Below are 26,849 nucleotides of genomic sequence, written 5' to 3'. Positions count from 1 at the left end.
CTAATTGCCAGTTTCTTTTGGTTACTGTGGCTACTCCAATCGTGCCGGTATTATTTGCGAGTCGTCCTACCTTTGCTATGTGGCCGTCTGTTTTTGGCCACATTAGTTTTCCCTTGCCACAATCGATTAATATTTTGTATTCTTTCATAAGATCATTACCCATTATTGTGCCCTCGTTATTTTTACATACGTAGAATCTCATCGGGATGTAAAGATTGTCTATTTCTACCATTTGGGTGGTACTTAGGAAGGCGGGCACCTTGGTGCCGCCGATCCCTGTTAAATATATCATCTTACTGGTTGTAGGGAGGGGAAGGTCGGTTACGGATATTGACGCTCCCGTGTCCACTAGCATTTCACACTGTCGGCCCCCTACTAGTGCAGACACATAAATCCTACCCTCCTTTTTGCTTTTTACGGGGGCCGCTGGACGTCACTTATTCTGTTGCTGTCGTTTATACTCCTGCCACTCCCTGTAGTCTTCGGCGGAAATCGTATTTTGCCCGCTAGTTGGCCTGCCATGTTTGCTGTAACAAGTGGCTTCCAAGTGTCCCCTTTTTCCACAATAGTTACATTGTCTCTCATTCTTTTTGCCCTTGCATTCTTTTGCAAAGTGACCCATCTTTCCACAATTATGGCAAGGTCCCTTTTTGGGTCTTGCTCCAGTTTCCAATTGGCCGACCACAGCTATTTTTTCTTCTTTAACTTTTGTCACTATCTCATCCTTCATCCCGTTTCCGTCTATTTCACATGCCCATTCTACCAGGTCATCATAATTTCTTGCGGTCACTACTCCCATTTTTATGATTGTTTGGTGTGCCGGTGATAAGCCGTCCTTAAATGCTTGTATAAATGCCGGATCTGTCCTGACTGCGTTTGGTTGGCCCGGACTTTCCTGGTAAATACTAAATAGTCACTCGCCATATTCTGAGGCCCCTTCTCCCTTTTGTTGTTTAGTCGCTGTAATTTTACTCCAATTAGTGGGGGAGTCACCTAAAACCCGTTGGACTTCAGTTTTAAAGAGAACAAAGGGTGCCTGTTGGGCGTCTACTTCGGCAGTGAGGGCTACTGCATGTGTCCAGCGTCCCCCACCGTAATCCCTTGCGGCTGCGGCGGCGCCTGCACCGGGATCGCCCGCCACAAGTCGCCACCTGTCCGCCGGACAGGCTGCCCGAACTAACTGATGGATGTCTCTTAGATGTAACTGATGCCCCACCCAAACGGCGTTGAGTTCTGCCCAAAACTTTGCGTTCAGGCTACGGGTCTGGAGTTTTCCCAGGACTGTCATGATTTGTTGTCTCTCCCCGGGGGTAAAGGGTTTATAACTCACTGTTGGTGCAGCGGCGGTTCCACCCCGGGTTACTGGGGCCATGTCGACACTTTCGACCTTTTCCTCAAACATGGGAGCCGTTGGATCTAGTGTCTCGTATGGGGGAAGGGAAGTAGTATCCGTCCAACCACTCATTCGTCCGCCCTCACATGTAGCCCTCTTTCCTAAATCCTTAATTACCTTATCTTGGCAAGTTATCTTTGTTTCGAGAGTTTTAATGTCCTGTGTTTTATCTTTAACAATTTTCTTAATTACATTTACTTGTTCTATCAGTCCTGACAATTGGTGTACTAGTAACACGCCCACCTTTTTAGTTTTATCCTTTTTCTGTTTACTCAGCCAATTTCTCTGAAGTTCTAATGTCTGTGATACGTCCCATCCATCCTTCTGCATTTTTTAAATGAGTGAATGCCTGTCTGTCATATAAGAATCGATGAGGGAGCCCGGGGGCCCCCTCTTAATCTCCTTACCTGATATCAGTAGTCCACCGACCTTTCCTCTTTGTCTGGAGTCACGTTTTTGAAAGCCCCTCTATTCTTTTCTTCTAAGAATACCCGGGCGTTTTAACGTACTCGAAACGGCATTCTCAGAGGTCTGGGTTTCTCTGTCTTTCAAGAGTGCCCGGACGTGTAACGTTTTACCCCGCTCCACAAGTTCCTAACATCAGTCTGTTAGTCCCGAATAAGACCTGAGGATTAAAATTTTGTCAATACAGATACGAATATAAGTTCATCACAGACAAATGTCAAGTGTAGTCCCACACTCCACTAGTCCACTTACTTATTCTTTGATCACTCGGCGTCCTTATACTTGATCAGAGTACTAAAACACCGGTGACCCTGCTCGCAGCGCCAATTTGTTACCGCCGAATTGGAGCCTGAACGGACCCAGTGATATACAGGGTCGACGTATACCCAACTTCGACTTATAGAGCAATAAACTCAGACTACTGCGGACCTTGCTGGAATGTGCGAGTACACTTTTATTTACAGAGCGCTCTGGGAGAAGTGCTATACACCCCCTTGGTGCAATCGCTAGCTTCTCAGCTTTACAATAGCAGCTGCGCTCCTTTTATACAATTTAAAAACAGGAAAGATACCATATTACATTAATTCCTTGGCCAATCTGGTACTTTAGCATCCTTTAACTTTGGCTAATCCGATACCTTAGCAACCCTTAATCACATTCTGTCAAAAACAAGTTGATTATATTATTATACCGTTAGCAAACAACTTAATTATATTACTGTTCTGTACCAGTGACATCACACGTTTGGTGTAAGCAGATCAAGTCAGCTGTCTGTTATGCCAGTGTCTGCAAAATGTCAATGAATGTCAAGTATTTCAGCAGGCACTACGGTGCCATTTTAAAATTTCTTCCAACACCCACGACCGATGTCAGGCATACCGGTCTATAATTCCCCGTTTTCTCTCTACCACCTTTTTTGAATAGTGGGGTAACATTAGCTACCCTCCAATCCATGGGAACTGTTCCAGAGTCTATAGAATTTTGGAGGATGACCAGCAATGCATCTACTATTTCTAGGGCCACTTCCTTAAGTACCCTAGGATGTAGATTATCAAGCCCTGGGGATTTATCGGCCTTCAATCCCATCAATTTCCCTAACACCATTTCCCTACAAATACTGATTTCTTTCAGTTCCTCCCTCTCATTAGAACCTAGGTTCCCCGACATCTCTGGGAGGTTATTTGTGTCCTCCTTTGTGAAGACAGAACCAAAGTATGTATTTAATTGGTCTGCCATTTCTTTGTTCCCCATTATAATTTCCCCTGATTCTGACTGCAAGGGACCTACGCTTGACTTCACCAATCTTTTTCTCTTCACATAGTTATAAAAGCTTTTACAGTCAGTTTTTATGTTCCCTGCAAGCTTACTCTCATACTCTATTTTCCCCCTCTTAATTAATCCCTTTGTCCTCCTTTGCTGAGTCCGAAACTGCTCCCAATCCTCAGGTTTGCTGCTATTTCTGGCCAATTTATATGTCTTCTCCTTGGATCTTATGCTATCCCTAATTTCCCTTGTTAGCCACGGTTGAGTCACCTTTTTCGTTTTATTTTTATGCCCAACAGGGATGAACAAATTCTGTAGTTCATCCATGCGATCTTTGAATGTTTGCCATTGCCTATCCACCGTCAACCCTTTGAGTAACATTCCCCAATCAATCCTACCCAACTCACGCCTCATACCATCGTAGTTTCCTTTATTTAAATTCAGGACCCTAGTCTCTGAGTCAACTACTCCACTCTCCATCTTAATGAAGAATTCTATCATATTATGATCGCTCCGACCCAAGAGGCCTCACACAAGATTGCTAATTAATCCTTTCTCATTACATAATACCCAGTCTAAGATGGCCTGATCTCTAGTTGGTTCCTCGACATATTGGTCCAGGAAACCATTACTGTTTGGAGGTCTGTATACCACTCCCACTGTTTTCTGCCCCTTGGTATTTCTCAGTTCTACCCATACAGATTCCACATCATCAGAGCTAATATCCTTCCTTTCAATTGTGTTAATCCCCTCTTTAACCAGCAATGCTACCCCACCTCCTTTTCCTTTTTGCCTATCTTTCCTGAATATTAAATATCCCTGGATGTTGAGTTCCCAGCCTTGGTCAACCTGGAGCCATGTTTCCATAATCCCAATCATATCATATCCGTTTACCTCTATTTGCGCAGCTAATTCATCCACCTTATTACGAATGCTCCTCGCATTAAGACACAAGGCCTGCAGGCTCGTTTTTTTTAACACTCTTGCACCTTTTAGAATTATTATTTACTGTGGCCATGTTTGATTTAAACCCTTGATTTCTCTGACTGCCACCTTTGTTTTTCTCCTTCCTTTCTTTTGCTTCTATCCTTGTTTCCCTTTCCTCTGTCTCCCTGCTCAGGTTCCCAAACCCCTGCCATTTTAGTTTAAACCCTCCCCCAGAGCACTAGCAAACACTCCCCCTAGGACATCGGTCCCGGTTCTGCCCAGGTGCAAATCATCCAGTTTGTACTGGTCCCACCTCCCCCAGAACCAGTTCCAATGTCCCAGGAATTTGAATCCCTCCCCCCTTGCACCATTCCTCTAGCCACGTATTCATCTGATCTCTTGATCTCAACTGGGTTCAATGTAAGATAGTTCAGGGAGTCAGGCATCATTCACCCATAGACCTATGCTGGCCGGTGAAACACCAGTCATTTCCTTAGTAACAATTCCACTGGTTACTCGCCATATATTTGTCAGGATACCGAAACCCAGCTTTCTTACCGTCCACTCCTGGAGGCCCCACTCCCTGAGCCTACAACCTTCAGTAGGGTCAGTGGTGGCGTTCAACAGCAGGAGTGAACCCAACTGTCAGAGTGAACATGGTTCAGTTCTTGATGTGATTGACAGCAGCAATAACAGCAGAATCCAACCCCTGCCGTCACTTGTGAAGTCGCTGGTGTCTCAACAGGTTGGATGAATGAGTGAATCTCTTCCCACACCCGGAACAGGTGAACGGCCTCTCCCCAGTGTGAACACGCTGGTGTGTCAGAAGGTGGGAAGTACTGTTGAATCCATTCCCACACACGGAGCAGGTGAACGACCTCTCCCCAGTACGAACTCGCTGGTGAGTCAGCAGATCCTTTTTGCTTTTAAAGCTCTTCTCACAGTCAGAACATTTAAAAGGTCTCACATTGGTGTGAACAAGTTGGTGTCTCAGCAGGGTGAATGACTGATTGAATTCCTTTCCACACACAGATCAGGTGAACGGTCTCTCCCCAGTGTGAACTCGCTGGTGTGTCAGCAGGTCACATGACTGAGTGAATCCCTTCCCACAGACGGAGCAGGTGAACGGTCTCTCCCCGGTGTGACTGCGTCGATGAATTTCCAGCTCAGATGGGTAATTGAATCCTTTCCCACAGTCCCTACATTTCCAGGGTTGCTCCCCGGTGTGACTGCGCTTGTGTTTCGCCAGGCCAGAGGATCGACTGAATCCTCGTCCACACACAGAACACGTGGACGGTTTCTCCCCGCTGTGAGCGGTGCTTTTTGCTTCCATGTTATGTTTGATGATATTCAGGTCCCGATGAATTGAGTGACTCTGTCAGATCTTGATGTGACGTTTGAGTTAAATTTCCTGTCTACAAATCCTGCCCTTCTAATACCCTGCAAAATGAATATAAAACAGGAAAAAGGGAGCGTGAGAGAGAACCCACAAAAACACAAAGACAGGTTTTGAAATTGAGCTCAATAAATCTGGGAGTTTGTGGGGCCGGTACCAGAAAAAAAGTTACAATGAAAGCTGCCGGATTGTCATTAAAATCCCAACTGGTTCACTGATGTCCCTCAGGGATATGGGGATCGGGCGGGAAAGTCAAGTTGAGGTCGAAGTTCAGCCATGATCTTATTGAATGGCGGAGCAGGCTCGAGGGGCCGTATGGTCCACTCCTGCTCCTAATTCTTGTGTTCTTATGGAAGGGAACCTGCCTCCCTACCTGTCCCACGACTTCTACCGCCTAAAAGGAAAAGGGCAGCAGGTGCATGGGAACACCATCATCTGCAAGTCACACACCATCCTGACTTAGACATAGATCGTCATTCCTTCATCGTCGCTGGGTCAAAATCCTGGAACTCCTTCTCTAACAGCTCTGTGGGAGCACCTTCACCACACGGACTGCAGTGTTTAAAGAAGGCGGCTCACCACCACCTTTTCAATGGGCACTAGGGATGGGTAATAAATACTGGCCTTACCAGCGACGCCCACAGCCGAAGAATGAATTAAAAAATCTGCATATGTAAAATGGATTAAAAGCCTTTACAGAAATACTTGTTCCTAAAACAATACTCTTTTACATTGTAGGGTCACTGTCTGTTTAACAACCCAATCTCCCCCAGAATCCACCTCCCTTGACAGTCTCACATTGGAAATTGTTGGGTCCTCCTGGGCTCAGAAGTACTGGGGGTTAAACCCAACAGCTTCTCCTCCATCTCCACTCCAGCTCAAACTGAAGCAACAAAAAGACCTACACAGGCAGCCAGGGACCGACTTCCGCATCCAGCGCCCGCCCTGATACAAGCCGGCTCTGGATTGGCGGCTCTGCTGTGTCGATCCAGTTGTGGTTTCTCCTGTCCGGGTTTCCTGGTGCCGCGCTCATCAGTCACCTGACAACCCATTGTTAGTGGAAGCGCGTCATCCTCGGTCCCAGGGACCGCCTCAGGAGAGAAGATGGCCACGCATGCGCCCTGCTGCAGGTGGAACCGGTCTGTCTTTCCTCTACCAAGATGGCGGCGCGTAACCCGGGCATTTCACCGAGAATAAGCCTCACCGCTGCTGGCCGGCGGAACACATTCGGCCGTGGGATCTCATTCGGGCCTGAGGCCGTTCTCCAACATTATAAACCCTGCGATGCGGCCTACCCGCAGTTTATTAATCTCCCGACCCCACTCCCGCCGACCTGCAGCTCCGCCTGGCGACCGCACGAGGATTTCTTTGTAAAGTCGCTGACATAAGAACATAAGAAGTAGGAGCAGGAGTAGGCCAAACGGCCCCTCGGGCCTGCTCCGCCATTCAATAGGATCATGGCTGATCCGAATCTAGACTCACGTCCACTTCCCTGCCCTCTCCCCGTAACCCCTAATTCCCTTATCTGCTAGGAAACTGTATATCTCCATTTTAAATTTATTTAATGTTGCAGCTTCCTCAGCTCTCTGGGGTAGCAAATTCCATAGATTTACTACCCTCTGAGTGAAGAAGTTTCTCCTCATCTCAGTTTTGAAAGGGCAGTCCCTTATTCTTAGATTATGCCCCCTAGTTCTAGTCTCACCCATCAGTGGAAACATCCTCCCCGCATCCACCCGATCAAGCCCCCTCACAATCTTATATGTTTCGATAAGATCACCTCTCATTCTTCTGAACTCCAATGAGTAGAGTCCCAACCTACTCAACCTTTCCTCATATGTCAACCCCCTCATCTCTGGAATCAACCGAGTGAACCATCTCTGAACTGCCTCGAGAGCAAGTATATCTTTTCTTAAATATGGAAACCAAAACTGCACGCAGTATTCCAGGTGTGGCCTCACCAATACCCTGTATAACTGCAGCAAGACTTCCCTGTTTTTATATTCCATCCCCCTTGCAATAAAAGCCAAGATTCCATTGGCCTTCCTGATCACCTGCTGCACCTGCATACTAACTTTTTGTGTTTCATGCACCAGGACCCCCAGATCCCTTTGTACTGTAGCACTTTGCAGTTTCTCTCCATTTAGATAATAACTTGCTCTTCGATTTTTTCTGCCAAAGTGCATAACCTCACTTTTCAACATTATATTGCATCTGCCAAATCTCTGCCCACTCACTCAGCCTGTCTATGTCCTTTTGCAGGTTTTTTATGTCATCCTCACTCATTGCTTTCCCTCCCATCTTTGTATCGTTGGCAAACTTGGATATGTTGCACTCGGTCCCTTCCTCCAAATCGTTAATATAGATTGTAAAGAGTTGGGGTCCCAGCACTGACCCCTGCGGAACACCACTAGTTACTGATTGCCAGCCCGAGAATGAACCATTTATCCCAACTCTCTGTTTTCTGTTAGATAGCCAATCTTCCACCCATGCCAGTATATTACCCCCAATCCCGTGATTTCTTATCTTGATCAGTAATCTTTTGTGTGGAACCTTGTCAAATGCCTTTTGGAAGTCCAAATACACTACATCCACTGGTTCCCCTTTATCCACCCTGTATGTTACATCCTCAAAGAATTCGAGCAAATTTGTCAAACATGACTTCCCCTTCATAAAACCATGCTGACTCTGTCCTATTAAATTATGTTTATCCAAATGCTCTGTTACTGTTTCCTTAATAATGGACTCCAACATTTTGCCAACCACAGATGTTAGGCTAACTGGTCTATAACGAACACGTGACCCGGGCCTACGGCCTGATTGACGGGAGCTTCCGACCAATAGGGAGCGAGTGGGGCGGGGCTGGAGGAGCGAGCCGGCGGCGGGTCCTCCAACCAATCGCGGAGCCCGAGGGGCGGGACTAGCGCCGGCTGATTGTCTGATCCGCAGGGCAGCGAGTTTCTCCAGTCCCTTGTTCAGGGCCCGGGGCCGGGGAGGCTGTGGGCCTTTATTCCCGTTAGTGGACACAAGGCTCTTTGGGGGAGAAATTCGGTTGGTAGCGCCACCGATTAGCACCTAAAGAGGCCGAGAAGTGGGGCGCTAACCAATTTCTGCCTGGGCGCAGCGAACCCAGCGCCTCTCCCCATATTGAGCTGGCATTTAGCGCTGGCGCAAAATCTTAGCGCTGGCGCAAAATCTTAGCGCCCGCTCACGGCCGCAGGCAGATTATGACGTCATTTGAGTGTGCAACGCCTTTTGGGCGCCCCGGACCGGAAATTCAGTAGCGCCCCCCTCCGTACCGCCTGGCGCTAATAAGGACAGCTTACCTGGAGCCTTCCCCAGTCGCTCTCGGGCTGGAGGGGCGTTATTTAAAGGGTACTGGTGTGGTTTGAAAGCGCCAGCCTTTTTGGCTCACAACTTCCTCGAGAGTTACAGAGAGTTGCTGAGCTGCACACTGCGAGCCATTTCACCACTGAGCCAGCGCTGGCAGAGGAACTTCAGCCTTCTGACCATCACCTTGGTGTTGGTGAGCATTTACAACGGGAAAACTTCCTGTGCGCACTTATTATGGGGGCTGCATTGGAGGGGAACATCCTGCTGCTGAATCATCGGGGAAGGGCACAGAGAAACATGGAGGGGCAGGCATGGCCAGACGGAGGAGGGCCAACAGACGTCGCCACACCAGACCTTACGCTGGCAGGGTTTTCTGACAGCAGTTTTCCTACATGAACATGTCGGAGGAGCAGTGTATCAGAAGGCTGCGCTTTACAAAGGAGGTGGTTACTGAGCTGTGCCAGCTGCTTCAGCCAGATCTGCAGCCTCAGATAAGGTGCAGGACATCTCTGTCGGTGGCTGAGAAGATGACTGCTGCCCTGAACTCCTACGCAAGCGGCTCTTTTCAGGCTGCACGTCAGAGGCTGATCAGAAGTCGCTTCTAGGCCCCTCTCACGGAATGCTTGCTGCCATTCCAAGAACAGGAATGGAACCGGTCTGATACCCCCAAGCCTGTAAATAGCAGACATGGCCATTGTAAATGAAGAAAGTGTTTTATTACACAAAATGTGGTTCCTTCCAACATGAAAAAGCAATGGCAACAGAAAGCAAAACTAACACACTGACACATAACTACCTCTCACACCCGGGAGACTGTCCAAAACATAAATCACATTCCGACCATCTTCCTTGGCCTTGATTCCTACTCAACAGACGCTTCATCAGCACCTTCTACTGTTTCCCCCTTGATGGTGATCTGGGTCTCTTTCGAGACTGGCCCCTTCCCTCCCTGCAGCTCCTCCTTAATGTGACCCCAGTGGCTGCAGCAAGGCTGGGGGAGGCCTGCTGACTGTCCGAAAGCGCAGATGCCCCTGAGGGGCGGCCTGGACGACCTCTGGGCCTAGAGGGCCCGGCTGCTGACTGCTCCACCTGTGCATGGGTGGAAGCAATCTGTCCTGCAGGTGGTGGCAGCTGCAGTGGAGATGTGCCAGCGGTGGCATCTGGAATGCTGTCATCCTGAGAGCGGACAGCAGCTCCCTGTTCGGCCGACACACTGGCACTCTGACGGGGCAGCACCACAGCCTGCGCAGCAATCGGATGGTCCACAGATTGCTGGCCTGATGTGGTGCTGTGAGGGCCCCGGGTAATCCTGCCTGATCCATCGAGGGTGGCAGCAGACAGTGCTCGCATGGCCTCAATCTGCGTCTGCATGAGACCAGCGAGTGAATGCGTGGCAGCACTCAGCACTTGCGTGGCAGGTGCCAGTGCTTCGGCGAAGCCCTGGACAGCCCTTTTCAATGCTGTCCCGAAGTCCTGCGCACTCCGGGCCTGTGCTGCGCCGAAGTCTTGAACACTCCTCGCCAGTGTCTCGATGGATTCAGGCAACCTTGCCAATGCAGCCATGAGCTCAGTGTGCCTCAGCCCAGCCTGGGCGCTCATTTCTGTGAAGGCACACACCTCCTCTGCGCTCTGTGCAGCAGCACTGGCGGCCTGACTCGCCCTCCGGGGAGACGGCCCCCGAGTTTCCCTACCCCCCTTGCGTTGCTGCAGCCCGCTGGTGCCTGGAGTTGGTTCCTCCTCAGAGATTTCCCCCCCCCGCTCCCCTCCAGGGAAGTTGTCCCCCCAGTCTGGCATTGGGCTGGCTCGCCTGAGGGTGGTTGGGATGGTCCGGCTTCCTCCTGCTCGTCGCCTCCAGAGTCACTCACAGTGGCAGCTTGAGGGCCCGCCTCCTCACCTGGCGAATCAGCACCTGAAAGCAGGGAGGTACAGGAGTGGCTTTAGCGTGAGGACAGGGTGGCAGCGAGGGAGGCATGAGTGCTGCAATGCACTGCACTGGTTCGACAGTGAAAATTAATGCTGGTGGGGGGAACAAGTGGAAGGAGAGAGGTCAAAAAGGTGATAACCTTACCATCGCTGTGTACACTGGGGTCGGCAGCTCCAGAGGCGACAGGACCACTCATCCGGCTTCCCAGAATCAGCTGGACTCATTCCTCCAGCTCCATCAGGGTGTGCAGGTCAGGCCGGCCTCCTCCCATCCGAAGTTGTTCCCGCCGGTTCCAGGCCAGCTTGGACTGCAGGAGAAAGGACGGGAAGTGATGAAACATGCTGCACTGAGCTGACACTACATGCCCCCCATGGTTGAATAGCCCTTACAATATGCACATTACATGCCCCCCATGGCTAAATAGCCCTTACATGATGCACTGAGCTGACATTACATGCCCATGGATAAAAAGCCCTTACATGATGCACTGAGCTGACAATACATGTCCCCCATGGTTGAATAGCCCTTACATGATGCACTGAGCTGACATTACATGCCCCCCATGGCTAAATAGCCCTTACATGATGCACTGAGCTGACATTACATGCCCATGGATAAAAAGCCCTTACATGATGCACTGAGCTGACATTACATGTCCCCCACGGTTGAATAGCCCTTACATGATGCACTGAGCTGACATTACATGCCCCCCATGGTTCAGTAGCCCTTACATGATGCACTGAGCTGACAATACATGTCCCCCATGGTTGAATAGCCCTTACATGATGCACTGAGCTGCATGTGCGTGTGTGTTTCCTGAAAGGGCCATGTGTGCTGGCTGACAGATGGCCATTGGGGACTCGCGCACCCTCTGGCCATAAAGTGAGGTGCAGATGGAGGGATGAAGAAGATTATGAAAAAGGTACTCACCCTGACGACCCGAGTGAGGTCGTTGAACTTCTTCCTGCATTGCAGACGAGTCCTGTGCACCACGCTGCTGGAGGACACTCTTGTGGCAACCTCCCTCCAGGCTCGGCGGTAGTCGGCTTGAGGAGGCCTCCTCCCATCCTCGGGGTACAGAACAGCTCGCTGGTGCTCCACTGCGCCAGCCAGAGCATCCAATGCCCCATCAGTGAAGCGCTCCGCCCTCTGCCTCACCCTTTCCATGTCTTGCCAGGCTGGTGCGCCACAGGTAGGTTCACACCAATTTTCAGGCCTACAAGGCAGTGAGTGTGTCTGCTGATGCTAATTGACCCGCCCCTTTAAGAGCTGGCTGGCGCCAGTGTGTCTCGGGGAAAGTGATTATTGACAGCACCTGCGCTGCGCCCCGCCGCCGCGAAATTGGGTTGCGCCGCCGGGTTAGCGGCTTAAGAGTATCGTGCAGCGCCTGATTTAGCACCGCAATCACCTTCAGGGGCGCTGCAGCCCAATATCACGCGAGGTGGCGCTAAATTGCGCCTGGCGCTAAACTTTGCGCTTCGCCAGGACTAGCGCCCCAAACGGGGCGATACCGAATTTCTAGCCCTTTGTCTCACAACACACCGACTCAGGTTTTAATAGAGACTTTTTAAATTCATCAATAAAAGCAGATAAACCCCGTGCTTCTGTCGAACAAACTTTTTAATATTTGGGAGTAAAAGGACAAGTTTTTTTCCCTCTGGGGAATTTATTATTAGTTTCAGGAAACAACAACAACCACTTGTATTTATAAAGCGCCTTTAATGTAGTAAAAGGTCCCAAGTCTCTTCACAGGATTGTTATAAAACAAAATTTGACACCGAGCCACATAAGGAGATATTCGGGCAGACGACCAAAAGCTTGGTCAAAGAGGTCGGTTTTAAGGAGCATCTTAAAGGAGAGAGAGGTAGAGAGATGGAGAGGTTTAGGGAGGGAATTCCAGAGTTCAGGGCCCAGGCAACTGAAGGCACGGCCGCCAATGGTGGAGCGATTAAAATCGGGGATGTTCAAGAGGCCGGAATTAGAGAAGCGCAGATATCTCGGGGGGGGGGGGGGGGTTGTGGGGGCTGAAAGAAATTGCAGATAGGGAGGGACGAGGCCACGGAGGGATTTGAAAACAAGGATGAGAATTTTAAGGATGAGACACTTGAGGAAAAGCAGGGAGTGGGGGAGGGTCAAGCCCTTATGGGACAGGGTCGCTAATTCTGTTCTGCAACAGTTACTGGGACAGACTGTATCTCCCCCTCTCCTCCACACAGGGATTTGTGGTAGTTAAAGAGACAGTGATTCTCCTTGTTCTGTGAGATTGTAATTAAAGGGACACTACTCTGAGATGGCTGCGAACTTTTAGTGTCGCCAGCCTTTCTAAAACATCTTCCTTTCTTTGAAGATCTGTGTGAACTCGCTGGTGACTCAGCAGGTTGGATGAACTCTGAAACCTCTTTACACAGTCAGAACATTTAAAGGGTCTCTCATCGGTTCTGGGGCAGGAGGGATCTGGTTAACAGTGATCACAATATCATTAGGTTTAAAGTAGTTATGGAAAGGGACAAAGAAAAATCAACGGTGAAAATACCCAGCTGGAAGAGAGCCAATTTCAGTTATTTGAGAAGGGATCGAGCACAGGTGGACTGGAAACAAAGATTGTCCAGGAAAACAGTGAATGACCAATGGCAGGCCTTCAAGGCTGAGACAGTTCGGGTACAAACCAAGCATATTCCCATAAGGAGGAAAGATGGGGCATCCAAAGCTCGAGCTCCCGATGACAAAGGATATCAAGGTTAGAATAAAACAGAAAAAGGAGGTTTACGACAAATGTCAGGTACAGAATACAGTCAAAAACCAGGCAGAATACAGAGAGTGCGGGGGAAATTGAAACAGGATATAAGAAGGACAAAGAGAGAATATGAGAAAAGATTAGCAGGTAACATAAAAGGGAACCCAAAATCTTCTATAAACATATGAAAAGTAAAAGGATAGTTAAAGGAACGGTGGGGCCGATTAGGGACCAAATAGGAGCTCATCATACGGAGGCAGAGGGCGTGGCTGAGGTACTGAATGAGTACTTAGCATCTGTCTCCACAAAAGAGGATGAAGTTAATGTCGCAGTAGAGGAGGGGGGAGTAGAGAAATTGGATAAAAATAGATAGAAAGGAGGTGCTAAATAGGTTGTCATCACTCAAAGTTAACAAGTCACCCGGACCAGATGGGATGCATTCTAGATTGCTGAGGGAAGCTAGGGTGGAGATAGCAGAAGCTCCGACCACAATCTTTCAATCTCCCTCAGATATATGGGAGTGGTGCCAGAGGACTGGAGGATTGCAAATGTTACACCCTGTTTAAAAAAGGGGAGAGGGATAAACCTGGTAACTACAGGCCAATCAGTCTAATGTCAGTGGTGGGTGAACGACTAGAGACCATTGTCAAGGACAAAATTAATTCTCACTTGGAGAAGCATGGGTTAATAAGGGGCAGCCAGTATGGACTTGTTAAAGGTAAATCATGTCTGACTAACCTGATTGAGTTCTTTGATGAAGTAACAGAGGGTTGATGAAGGTAGTGCAGCAGATGTTGTATATATGGACTTTCAAAAGGCATTTGATAAAGTACCATGTAAGAGACTTACTCGGAAAATAGAAGCACAGGGAATTAAAGGGCTGATGGTAATTTGGGTATATAATTGGCTAAGGGATAGGAGACAGTGAGTAGTGCTGAGGGATGTTTTTCTGACTGGAGGGAAGTATGCAGTGGGTTCCCCCAGGGGTCGGGATTAGGACCATTGCTTTTCTTGTTATATATAACTGACCTGGACTTGGGTATAGGTGTACAAGTTTGAAGTTTACAGATGATACAAAACTTGGCAATGTAGTAAATAGTGAGCATAGTAGTAGCAGACTTCAGGAGGACAGAGACAGACTGTGAAATGAGCAGACACAAGGCAGATGAAATTAAATGAGGATAAGTGTGAAGTGATGCACTTTGGGAGAAACAACAGGGAGAGGCCGTATAATCTAAATGGGACTATTTTGAGAGGGTGCAAGAGCAGAGGGGCCTGGGGGTCCATAATCACAAATCTTTGAAAGTGCCGCGGCAAGTTGGTGAGGCGGTTCAGAAAGCGTATGGGATACTTGGCTTTGTAAATAGGGCCATTGAATACAAACACAAGGAAGTTACACTAAACCTTTACAAATCACTAGCGAGGAACATAGGACAGGAGGCCATTCAGCCCCTCGAGCCTGTTCCACCATTCAATGAGATCATGGCTGATCTGCGATCTAACTCCATACACCTGCCTTTGGCCCATATCCCTTAATACCTTTGGGTAACAAAAACCTATCAATCTCAGATTTAAAATTAACAATTGATCTCGCATCAGTTGCTGTTTGCGGAAGAGAGTTCCAAACTTCTACCACCCTTTGTGTGTAGAAGTGTTTCCTAATTTCACTCCTGAAAGGTCTGGCTCTAATTTTTAGACTATGCCCCCAGTCCTAGAATCCCCAACCAGCGGAAATAGTTTCTCTCTATCTACCCTATCTGTTCCCCTTAATAACCTGAAAACTTCGATCAGATCACACCTTAACCTTCTAAATTCCAGGGACTACAACCCTAATTTGTGTAATCTCTCCCCGTAACTTAACCCTTGAAGTCTGGGTATCATTCTGGTAAACCTACGCTGCACTCCCTCCAAGGCCAATATATCCTTCCTAAGGTGTGGTGCCCAGAACTGCTCACAGTACTCCAGGTGTGGTCTAACCAGGGTTTTGTACAGCTGCAGAGTTTTGGCCTCAGCTGGAGTCTTGTGTACAGATCTGGGCACCACACTTTAGGAAGGATGTCAAGGCCTTGGAGAGGGTGCAGAGGAGGTTGACCAGGATGGTACCAGGGATGAGGGACTTCAGTTATGTGGAGAGATTGGAGAAGCTGGGATTGTTCCCCTTAGAGCAGAGAAGGTTAAGAGGAGACCTAATAGAGGTGTTCAAAATGATGAGGGGTTTTGATCGAGCAAGTAGGGAGAAACTGTTCACTCTGGCAAGTGGGTCAGTAACCAAAGGTCACAGATTTAAAATAGTTGCTAAAAGAAGTAGAGGGGAATGAGGAGAATTGTTTTCACACAGAGGGTTGTTAAGATCTGGAACGCACCATCTGAAAGGATGCTGGAATCAGGTTCCACAGGAACTTTCAAACGGTAATTGGACATGTACTTGAAGAAGACTAGTTTGCAGAGTTCTGGGGATAAAGCTGGGGTTTGGGACTAAATTGGACAGCTCTTTCAAAGAGCCGGCACAGACACGATGGGCCGAATCACCTCCTTCTGTGCTGTTAGATTCTATCATCAGTGTGAAGACGCTGGTGTCTCTTAAGGGTCTTCGAGCTTTTAAAGCTCTTCCCACAGTCAGAACATTTAAAGGGTCTCTCGTCAGTGTGAACAAGCTGGTGTGACAGGAGGCTGGATGAATGAGTGAATCCCTTCCCACACACGGAGCAGGTGAATGGCCTCTCCCCAGTGTGAACTCGCTGGTGCCCCTTCAGCTCCCCGGAGCTTTTAAAGCTCTTCCCACAGTCAGAACATTTAAAGGGTCTCTCGTCAGTGTGAGCTCGCTGGTGTACCAGCAGGTTGGAGGGCTGAGTGAATCCCTTCCCACACACGGAGCAGGTGAATGGTCTCTCTCCAGTGTGAACTCGCTGATGTGCCAGCAGGTGGGATGACTGAGTGAATCCCTTCCCACACACGGAGCAGGTGAATGGCTTCTCCCCAGTGTGTAGGTGTTGGTGTCTCTTCAGCTCCCCGGAGCTTTTAAAGCTCTTCCCACAGTCAGAACATTTAAAGGGTCTCTCGTCAGTGTGAACAAGCTGGTGTGTCTGCAGTTTGGATGATTCAGTGAATTCCTTCCCACATTCAGAGCAGATGAATATCCTCTCCCCAGTGTGGAGGCGCTGGTGTTGCTTGAGCTCCATGGGGATTTTGAAGCTCTTCCCACACTCAGAACATTTAAATAGTCTCTCCCCAGTGTGAACTCGCTGGTGTCCCTTCAGCTCCCTGGAGCTTTTAAAGCTCTTACCACAGTCAGAACATTTAAAGGGTCTCTCATCAGTGTGAGCTCGCTGGTGTTGCTTCAGATCCTGGGGGCTTTTAAAGCTCTTCCCACAGTTAGGACACTGAAATGGTCTCTCATCAGTGTGAACAAGCTGGTGTCCCTTCAGTTCTCTGGGGCTTTTAAAGCTCTTCCCACAGTCAGAACATTGAAATGGTCTCTCATCAGTGTGAACAAGCTGGTGTCCCTTCAGTTCCCCGGGGCTTTTAAAGCTCTTCCCACAGTCAGAACACTGATATGGTCTCTCATCAGTGTGAACAAGCTGGTGTCCCTTCAGTTCCCTGGGGCTTTTAAAGCTCTTCCCACAGTCAGAACATTGAAATGGTCTCTCATCAGTGTGAACAAGCTGGTGTCCCTTCAGTTCCCCGGGGCTTTTAAAGCTCTTCCCACAGTCAGAACACTGAAATGGTCTCTCATCAGTGTGAACTCGCTGGTGTGTTTGCAGGTGGGATGAACGAACAAATCCCTTTCCACACACGGAGCAGGTGAACAGACTGTCCCTGGTGCGACTGCGCCGTTGAACTTCCAATGCAGGCAGGGAACTGAATCCCTTCCCGCCGTCCCCACCTTTACCCGGTTTCTCCCCGGTGTGACAGTGTATGTGTCTCACTAGGTCAGGCGATCGGCTGAATCCGCGTCCACACACCGAACACGTGTGCGGTTTGTCATCGCTGCGATCGCTGCTTTCTCCTTCCATGTGCAAAGGCCGATGATATTCAGGTCCAGATGAATCGAGCGACTCTGTCAGATCTTGACGTGATTTTGGTCTGAGCCTCCCACCTGTAACTGCTCCACTTCTATAACCCTGTAAATTGAGATCAGAAAAGGATCAGAGGCAAACTGTTGTTTAATTTTCCCCTTTCCGAACCCAGGGGCAGTGAAGCTGATTTTCAGGCCCCAGCTGCTGCACAGGTTGGTTGAAAGGATCAGCAGTAATGGCGGCTGTAATACCCACAAGCCCCAGCGCTCCAGAAAGCGCTCTGTTGACGCTGAGTCCCGCGCATGTGCTCATGGCCCCCACGCTCTCCCTCCTGCTCCACAATCGCCCGTCCCGATCGGTCCGCAACGCGCATGCTCAGCACACAAAACCCCGTGGTTGGAACATCAGGCGCGCATGCGGAGTCGCAACATCTGGTACGCGTGCGCGGCTCAGGTGGGGGCGAGTCAGTGTTTTGCCTCAGTCACCAGGGAGGTGCACATGCGCAGGACGACCCAACATTCTTCCTGTCAGCAATCACTCCCTCGTTTCTTTTAATAAAAACAGAAACTGCTGGAAATACTCAGCAGGTCAGACAGCATCTGTGGAGAGAGAAACAGAGTTAACGTTTCAGGTCGATGACCTGTCGTCAGAACTGCTTGTTCTTTAGTGTCAGCTGTGACTCAGTTGGTAGCACTCTCTCCTCTGAGGCAGAAAGTTGTGGGTTCAAATCCCACTCCAGAGACTTGAGCACAAAAATCTAGGCTGACACTCCAGTGCAGTGATGAGGGAGTGCTGCACTGTCGGAGGTGCCGTCTTTCGGATGAGACGTTAAACTGAGGCCCCATCTGCTCTCTCAGGTGGATGTAAAAGATCCCATGGCACTAGTTCAAGAAAGAAAGACTTGCATTTATATAGTGCTTTCATTACCACCAGATGTCTTGAAGTGCTTTACAGCCAATGAAGTACTACAATGAAGTAGCCACTGTTGTAATGTGGGAAAGAGCAGGGCAGTTATCCCCAGTCTCCTAGCCAATGTTTATCTCTCAATCAACATAAAAAGATAGATTATCTGGTCATTATCACATTGCTGTTTGTGGGAGCTTGCTGTGCGCTAATTGACTGCTGCATTTCTTACATTACAACAGTGACTACACTTCAAAAGTACTTCATTGGCTGTAAAACACTTTGGGACGTCCAGTGGTGGTGAAAGGCGCTATAGAAATGCAAGTCTTTCTTCACTGGTCTCACCAGCGGCCTCTTCTGACTGATGGTTGATTGACTTTACAAGAGGATTTGAGTACAGGACTAAAGAAATCTTACTCCAATTATACTGTGTACAATTTTGGTCTCCTTACCTAAGGAAGGATATACTTGCCATAGAGGGAGTGCAACGAAGGTTCACAAGATTGATTCCTGGGATGGCGGGACTGTCGTATGAGAAGAGATTGAGTAAACTAGGCCTGTATTCTCTTGAATTCAGAAGAATGAGAGGGGATCTCATTGAAGCATACAAAATTATTACAGGGCTTGATAGGGTGGATGCTGGGAGAATGTTTCCCTTGGCTGGGGAGTCTAGAACCAGGGGCCACAGCCTCAGGATAAAGGGTCGGCCATTCAGGACTGAGATGAGGAGAAATGTCTTCACTCAGAGGGTGGTGAATCTTTGGAATTCTCTACCCCAAAGGGCTGTGGAGGCTCAGTCATTGGGTATATTCAAAACAGAAGTGGATAGATTTCTGACCAGTAAGGGCACCAAGGATATGCGATAGGGCCGGTGAATGGAGTTGAGGTGATGATCAGCCATCTCAGTGAATGGTGGAGCAGGCCCGAGGGGCCGAATGGCCACTCCTGCTCCTACTGGGGACAGAGCATCCGCGCATGCGCACACGGGCCGGCGGTTTGGGCCGAGTCCGGCACAGCGACCCCTCCCGGTCACCAAATGTAATAACCGCGCATGCCCAGAGGACACCAACCCCCCTCCCCCACTCGGAGTTGCGCCTGCGCACTCTTATCCTGTCGGACGGAGTCGGCGCGGGACATTCCGGGGAAAGGACTTGGTGCCGGTTACAGACTCGCGATCGGTGACGCAAAGTGAGTTTTCTCCGCTCCGATTGGGTGGAGAATCGCGCGGGGTGGGGGGAGGGGTGGATCGGGAGAGAATAAAGAGAAATAGAAAAACCTGAGAGTCCGCGAGGCCCCGGACCGAGCGGCGTCAGTTGGACCGAGCACGTGATCTCATCGGGCACACGTGACCCGGGGCCACGGCCTGATTGACGGGAGCTTCCGACCAATAGGGAGCGAGCGGGGCGGGGCTGGAGGAGGGAGCTGGAGGAGGGAGCTGGCGGCGGGTCCTCCAACCAATCGGGGAGCGCGAGGGGCGGGACTAGCGCCGGCTGATTGTCTGATCCGCAGGGCAGCGAATTTCTCCAGTCCTTTGTTCAGGGCCCGGGGCCAGGGGAGGCTGTGGGCCTTTATTCCCCTTATTGGACACAAGGCTCTTTGTCTCAGGCATAGGGTGGCCAACTAAATTTTAATTTAATTTGTTAAGTTTCATTTAATGGTTTTTTAAGTTACAGTTTCTTTGTTTATGGTCCCTACAAAAGAGTACACTCATCTGCACACCGCAGGTACTGGAGTGCTTATCACCACAGGTAATGAAATGTTAATTTAATTATTAAGTTTCCTTTAATGTTTTAAGTTGTTACAGTTTATTTGTTAGCACAAAAGAGTACACTCAGCTGCAATTCCTTTGAACCATAGCTTTCTAGTAAGAAATCACACAACACCAGGTTATAGTCCAACAGTTTTATTTGAAATCACAAGCTTTCGGAGCGCTGCTCCTTCGTCGGGTGAAGTGGAGAGATGCATAAAGACACAGCTTATATAGTCAGAGAATAATGTCAGATGATTACAGGTAATCTTTCTAACTGCCATTTATCACACCTCGGCAGAGAAATAATCACAGCTGTGATTATCTCTCTGCCGAGGTGTGATAAATGGCAGTTAGAAAGATTACCTGTAATCATCTGGCAGTACTCTCTGACTATATAAGCTGTGTCTTTATGCATCTCTCCACTTCACCCGACGAAGGAGCAGCGCTCCGAAAGCTTGTGATTTCAAATAAAACTGTTGGACTATAACCTGGTGTTGTGTGACTTCTTACATTTTTCCACCCCAATCCAAACCGGCATCTCCACACCATAGCTTTATAGAACTATCTTGCATAAGTTTTGAAATCTGTTATTATCTGTATAATTTAACCCTTTGTGGATTCGAGTTAGTAAACCTCCTCCACAAGTACTGCACATGATAACCTTTGAAAGGTTCTGATCTTTGTATTAGTAATTTCTGAGCTTGATGGTCTAGTTGATTTAATTTCTTGTTACTAACATACCTTGCACTATTTCTTTCATCGAGATAATTATTTCAAATACTTCCATTATCAGGTCTTTAGCTGCTCCATTGATCCCTGTCAATGATCCTTTGTTAGGGGCTGGGGTTAGGGTGTAGGTTTAGGGGTTAGTGTTTGTGGCTCTTGGTTATTGGTTAGGATTGGGGTTAGTGGTTAATGGTTAGGATTGGGGCCAGTGGTTGGGGTTAGTGGTTAATGGTTAGGATTGGGGCCAGTGGTTAATGGTTAGGATTGGGGTCAGTGGTTGGGGGTAGTGGTTATTGGTTAGGATTGGGGGTAGTGGTTATTGGTTAGGATTGGGGTCAGTGGTTGGCGGTAGTGGTTATTGGTTAGGATTGGGGTCAGTGGTTGGGGGTAGTGGTTATTGGTTAGGATTGGGGCTAGTGGTTGGGGCTAGTGGTTATTGGTTATGATTGGGGCTAGTGGTTGGGGTAGTCAATTGGAGGTTAGACTTAGGCATTAGTGATTAGGGTTAGAAACCACTATTAACAACACAGGTGTCACTGGACGCATCTTTTTTCATTTCATGTTTATTAACCTCACACAGACGAGTCACGGAACAGCCTCATGAATTGTTCATTCAAGGAACATTCTTTCTGGCTGGAGTCTGATTTTTCCCTTCTTTCACATCTCTACAGTTCTCACAGAAAAATACATACACTTTGGGATTTGGGGACAAGAACAGGCGGATCCAGGTGTTGGGCTGGTTACATCCCAATCATCAGCCTGCCTGAAAACGGCTTCTGAAAATAACCTGTCACCATCTGATTCCACCGTCATATCTTCATCCATTACCCGCCTTTCACCCTCACTGGAGCACTTATCACCACCATGACCATTCCCCATACTGAGGCTCTCTGATTTCCATTTATAGTCTGTGAAAGTGGTCCCTGGATTTGGTGTCACAATGTAAGTGGTCCCTGGATTTGGTGTCCAGATTCATTTCCAGCCATTTTGAGATGTCCCTTACCCTGACAACAGAAAGGCAACACACCCTTCGGGACTCTCGATCCTGACTGTAAAGACTACTACCTATCCTTCTAATTATAGAATCCCCTATATGACAGTGTTTCCACTCTGCTCCTCCTCCTTCTTCTTAGGCAGTCCCTCGGAACCGAGGATGACTTGCTTCCACATTAAAAATGAGTTCTCAGGTGACTGATGAGTCCAGTGCGGGACCTAGTCTCTGTCACAGGTGGGGCAGACGGTGGTTGAAGGGGCGGGTGGGTGGGGAGCTTGGGTTGACGTGCGCTCCTTGCGCTGCCTGCGCTTGGCTTCCGCTTGCTCCCGGCGAAGAGACTCGAGGTGTTCGGCACCTTCCCGGATGCTTCTCCTCCACTTTGTGCGGTCTTGGGCCAGGGATTCCCAGGTGTCGGTGGGGATCTTACACTTTTTCAAGGAGGCTTTGAGGGTGTCCTTGAAGCATTTCCTCTGCCCACCTGGGGCTCTCTTACCGTGCCGGAGCTCCGAGTGGAGCGCTTGTTTTGGGAGTCTTGTATCGGGCATGCAGACAATGTGACCCGTCCATCGGAACTGATCGAGCGTGGTCAAAGCTTCGATGCTGGGGATGTTGGCCTGAGCAAGAACACTGATGTTGGTGCGTCTATCCTGCCAATGGATTTGCAGGATCTTGCGGAGGCAGCGTTGGTGGCTTTGAGGTGCCTGCTGTACATGGCCCATGTCTCTGAGGCATACAGCAGGGCGGGTATTACTGCTGCTCTGTAGACCATGAGCTTAGTGCTGGGTTTGAGATCCTGGTCTTCAAACACTCGTCCTCAGGCGACTGAAGGCTGCACTGGCACACTGAAGGCGGTGTTGGACTTCGTTGTCAACGTCTGCCCTTGTTGACAGTAGGCTCCCGAGGTATGGAAAGTGGTCCACGTTGTCCAAGGCCTTGTCGTGGATTTTGATAATCGGGGGGGGGGGGGTAGTACTGTGTGGCGGGGGCAGGTTGGTAGAGGACCTTTGTCTTACGGATGTTTAGTATAAGGCCCATGCTCTCGTACGCTTCGGTGAAGGTGTTGACGATGGTTTGGAGTTCGACCTCAGCGTGTGCATAGACGCAAGCGTCGTCTGCATACTGTAATTCGACGACAGAGGATGGGACAACCTTGGATCTGGACTGCAGGCGATGGAGGTTGAACAGTTTCCCGTTTGTTCTGTAAATTAGCTCCACTCCAGTGGGGAGCTTACTGAGGGTGAGATGGAGCATTGCAGCAAGGAAGATCGAGAAGAGCGTTGGTGCAATGACACAGCCTTGCTTGACCCCGGTCCATACATGAATTGGGTCTGTGGTGGAACCGTTGGTCAGGATCACAGCTTGCATGTCGTCATGAAGCAGGCGGAGGATGGTGACAAACCTTTGAGGGCAGCCGAATTTGAGGAGGACACTCCATAATCCCTCATGGTTGACAGTGTCGAAGGCCTTTGTGAGATCAAAGAAGGCCATGTACAGCGGTTGGTGCTGTTCCCTGCATTTCTCTTGTAATTGACGTGCGGTGAAGATCATGTCCATTGTGCCCCTTAGTGGGCGGAATCCACATTGTGACTCTAGGAGGAGCTCTTTGGCCACTGGGAGCAGGTGATTGAGGAGGATTCTTGCGATGACTTTCCCTGTGGCAGACAGCAGGGAAACTCCACTGTAGTTACCGCAATCGGACTTGTCACCTTTCTTGAAGATGGTCACAATTATGGCATCTCTGAGATCCCCTGGCATGCTCTCCTCCTTCCAGATAAGAGAAATTCGTTCATGAATTCGCGCCAGTTGTGCTTCTCCGCCATGCTTTAGTGCCTCGGCGGGGATTCCATCTGCTCCCGAGGCCTTGTTCTTCAGTTGTCGGATGGCCTTTTCAACCTCATGCCAGGCTGGGGTTGTGCTGAAATGGTGGCGGGTAGCATGCTGCGGGATGGAGTTGAGGACACTCGCGTCGAAGACAGAGTCGCGGTTAAGGAGATCTTCGAAGTGCTCCTTCCAGCGGGCACTGACTGCATCTCTGTCCTTGATGAGTACCTCTCCGTTCTTGGCCCGCAGAGGGGTAGGGCCTTGGGTGCTTGGGCTGTAGGCGGTCTTGACTGCGCTAAAGAATCCACGCACGTCATGTTTGTCGGCTAGCTGCTGGATCTCCTGCGCTTTCTCCACCCACCATCTGTTCTTTAGGTCGCAAGTTTTTTGTTGGACCTCAGCCTTCAGGCGTCTGTAGAGCTGCTTTCTTGCTCTTGAGTTCTGTTGCTGTTTCCAGATCAGGAATGCCTTGCGCTTGCGGCATATTAGCTCCTGGATCTCCTGGTTGTTCTCTTCAAACCAGTCTTGGTGTTTCCTGGTCGAGTGACCGAGCGTCTCTTCACAGGTGCTGATTATGGAGGCCTTGAGTGCAGACCAGGCACTGTGGGCACTCTGTGTCTCTGCATCACTGGGAGTCGTCGGGTTGTTTGTGAGGCGCAGCCTGAATAGGGCTTTCTTAGCGGGGTCTTTGAGTGCTCTGGCGTTAATTTTCCTGCAGCATTGTTTCTGTTGCCGCCGTTGTTTTGGGGCTACATTGATGGAGATGACAGAACGGATTAGGCAGTAGTCTGTCCAGCAGTCATCAGTTCCTGTCATGGCACGGGTGATGCAGTTGTCCTTGCGGTCCTTTGCTCGGACGATGACATAGTCCAGCAGATGCCAGTGCTTGGAGCGAGGGTGCTGCCATGAAGCCTTGTACTTGTCTCTCTGACGGAACAAGGTTTTGGCTATGACAAGGTCATGTTCTAAGCATTTCGACAGGAGGAGGGTACCATTGGAGTTGGCTTTCCCTACCCCCTCTCTGCCGATCACACCTCCCCAGAAGTCTGTGTCCTTTCCAACTCTGGCGTTAAAAGTCGCCAAGGAGGATCAGCTTGTCGCCCGTTGGGACTCGGGTCAGGGATTGTTCGAGGCTGGCGTAGAATTCCTCTTTGGTCTCGTCTGGGGCTTCCAGTGTTAGGGCATACGCACTGATGACCGTAGCGTATTGGTTCTGGGCTAGGATAAGCTGAAGAGTCATGAGGCGCACGTTTATACCGCTAGGAGGGTCTCTGAGACGCCCAACTAGTTCATTCTTTATGGCTAAGCCTACCCCATGGAGCCGGCGTTCTTCTTCAGGCTTGCCTTTCCAGAAGAAGGTGTAGCCACCACCTTGCTCCTTGAGCTGGCCTTCCCCTGCCCGCCGGGTCTCACTTAGGGCGGCGATGTCAATGTCGAAACGTCTGAGCTCCCGGGCAACGTTCCGGTCTGTCACTGTTGGGGTCCATGAGGGTCCTGACGTTCCAGGTCCCGAACTTCATTTTAAAGGGTGGGAGATGCCTGTGCGTGAATTATTTTAACGTGGGTCCCTGGATTTGGTGTGACAATGTAAGTGGTCCCTGGATTTGGTGTCCAGATTCATTTCCAGCCATTTTGAGATATCCCTTATCCTGACAACAGAAAAGCAATACACCCTCCGGGACTCTCAATCCTGACTGTAAAGACTACTATCTATCCTTCTAATTATAGAATCCCCTATACGACAATGTTTCCACTCTGCTTCTCCACCCGTTGGACAGCCTCCTGTTCCATGGTGCCTTGGGCAGCATTCTAGCTGTCCTTCCCAGTCTTTCTCCTTATCCTCACAGGTATTGAGTACTTTGTACCTGTTGGACAGGAGCAGTGTCTGCTGGACTTCCTTCACTACTTCTCCTACATTCCCCTTACTCGGCTGACTGACAGTCACACTCTCCCCTTCCTGCACCTGTGCTTTCTTCTGGTGTGTGACTGTACTCGAGTAAATTATCCAGTAATTCCTGCTCCTCCCTTATATGTCGGAGTGTCTCTAGCTTGGACTCCAGCTCACCGACTCTGAGCTGGAATGTCATGAGGCAGAGACATTTGCTGCAGATGTGACAGTCTGGGACAGTCTCGTTGTTCACAAACTCCCACATACTACAATCCCCACACACTGCCTGGTCTTTATTAATGAATGAATTTATTTTTTGTTATCTGTAGTTTACTTCTTGAACTGTGATTAATTACTTCGCTATTTATCAGTTATGAGCGTCTTTAAAAGCAGTTAGAATTTAATCACTTACCTCGTTTTCCTTTGACTTACATTTACTTGCACTAATAAATCCTTACTAAGTCAAGCTTAACACTAAACACTAAAGAGACTAAACACACAAAGGGATATCGATATTCTTACCGATATACTTATGTTAATTTGCTCTGCTGTGTGTTGATTATAATGTCACTTTTTTCTGTGTCCTCCGGTGCGATTATTTATTATTTACTGTTGCTCCTGGTTTAAATTACTGAGCACCTCCTTCCCCCTCAGCATCCAATTCCCATTCTCACCAAATTCCCCTTACCACTCTGTTTAGCAAGTCACTCCGTTTAGTAGATTCTCAAGCTCTGTGTCACACCGCTCATCCTCCTCCTAGTCCCTCCTCCAAAGTTATCTCTGTCTTCAGCTATTCCACTCACTTTTCTGCCACCTTGTTGTTGATCTAAAATGGCGATGGCTGTTACCCAGAACACTCCGCGCGTGAGAATAGGCCCTATCAATGCTGCAGGGCCTGGTGTGCGCAGGCGCGGGGAGAGCTCGGTGCGGGGCGGGTTCCGCGCGTGCGCAGTGCCACCAGTCGGGTGATGGCGGCGGAAGGTGGAGAGAAGATTCCGGAGCGGGGAGGAGACAGCAGAGTGCAGGGGAGCAATAGAACCGGCGGGGAGGCTTTATAAACACCGGGGTGGGCCTCAGGCCCCGAACAAGAGCCTCCGGGCCGGGCGTTTGCCCCGAGTGGGGCGGCAGCTGCGGGGCTTTTTCCCGGTGACAGGCCCGGGGTAACGGCCGCCATCTTGAGAGGCTCAGGGGGCAGCAGGGCGCATGTGCGGCCCTCTTGGCCAGGAACCAGGAGGAGAGAATCTTGTCAATTTCTATCCTGGACTCACAGTGATGGTTTTTGTAATCTCCTTTTACAGGCTGTGAGAAGGGCAGCATTT

At 49.4% G+C, this 26,849-nt stretch overlaps 2 protein-coding genes across 2 annotated transcripts in view; one reads left to right on the top strand and one right to left on the bottom strand.

Annotated features, from left to right (window-relative positions):
- LOC147119156 (uncharacterized) overlaps positions 1 to 26,849 on the top strand; it is a 60,124-nt gene that overhangs the window by 19,135 nt on the left and 14,140 nt on the right. The window lies entirely within an intron of this gene.
- Positions 14,944 to 24,959, bottom strand: LOC147119157 (uncharacterized). The gene is made up of 2 exons (XM_085987060.1): positions 24,955 to 24,959; positions 14,944 to 17,074 (listed from the first exon to the last, which is right to left on the bottom strand). Exons 1-2 carry the CDS (start codon positions 24,957 to 24,959, stop codon positions 15,976 to 15,978), a joined length of 1,104 nt encoding a protein of 367 aa, XP_085843186.1. The 3' UTR covers positions 14,944 to 15,975.

This window comes from Somniosus microcephalus, chromosome 4 (genome assembly GCF_052327205.1).
Source record: "Somniosus microcephalus isolate GS21.2 chromosome 4, FLI_Smic_1.0, whole genome shotgun sequence".
NCBI classification, from domain to species: domain Eukaryota; kingdom Metazoa; phylum Chordata; class Chondrichthyes; order Squaliformes; family Somniosidae; genus Somniosus; species Somniosus microcephalus.
This window is presented reverse-complemented; position numbering and strand designations above follow the sequence as displayed.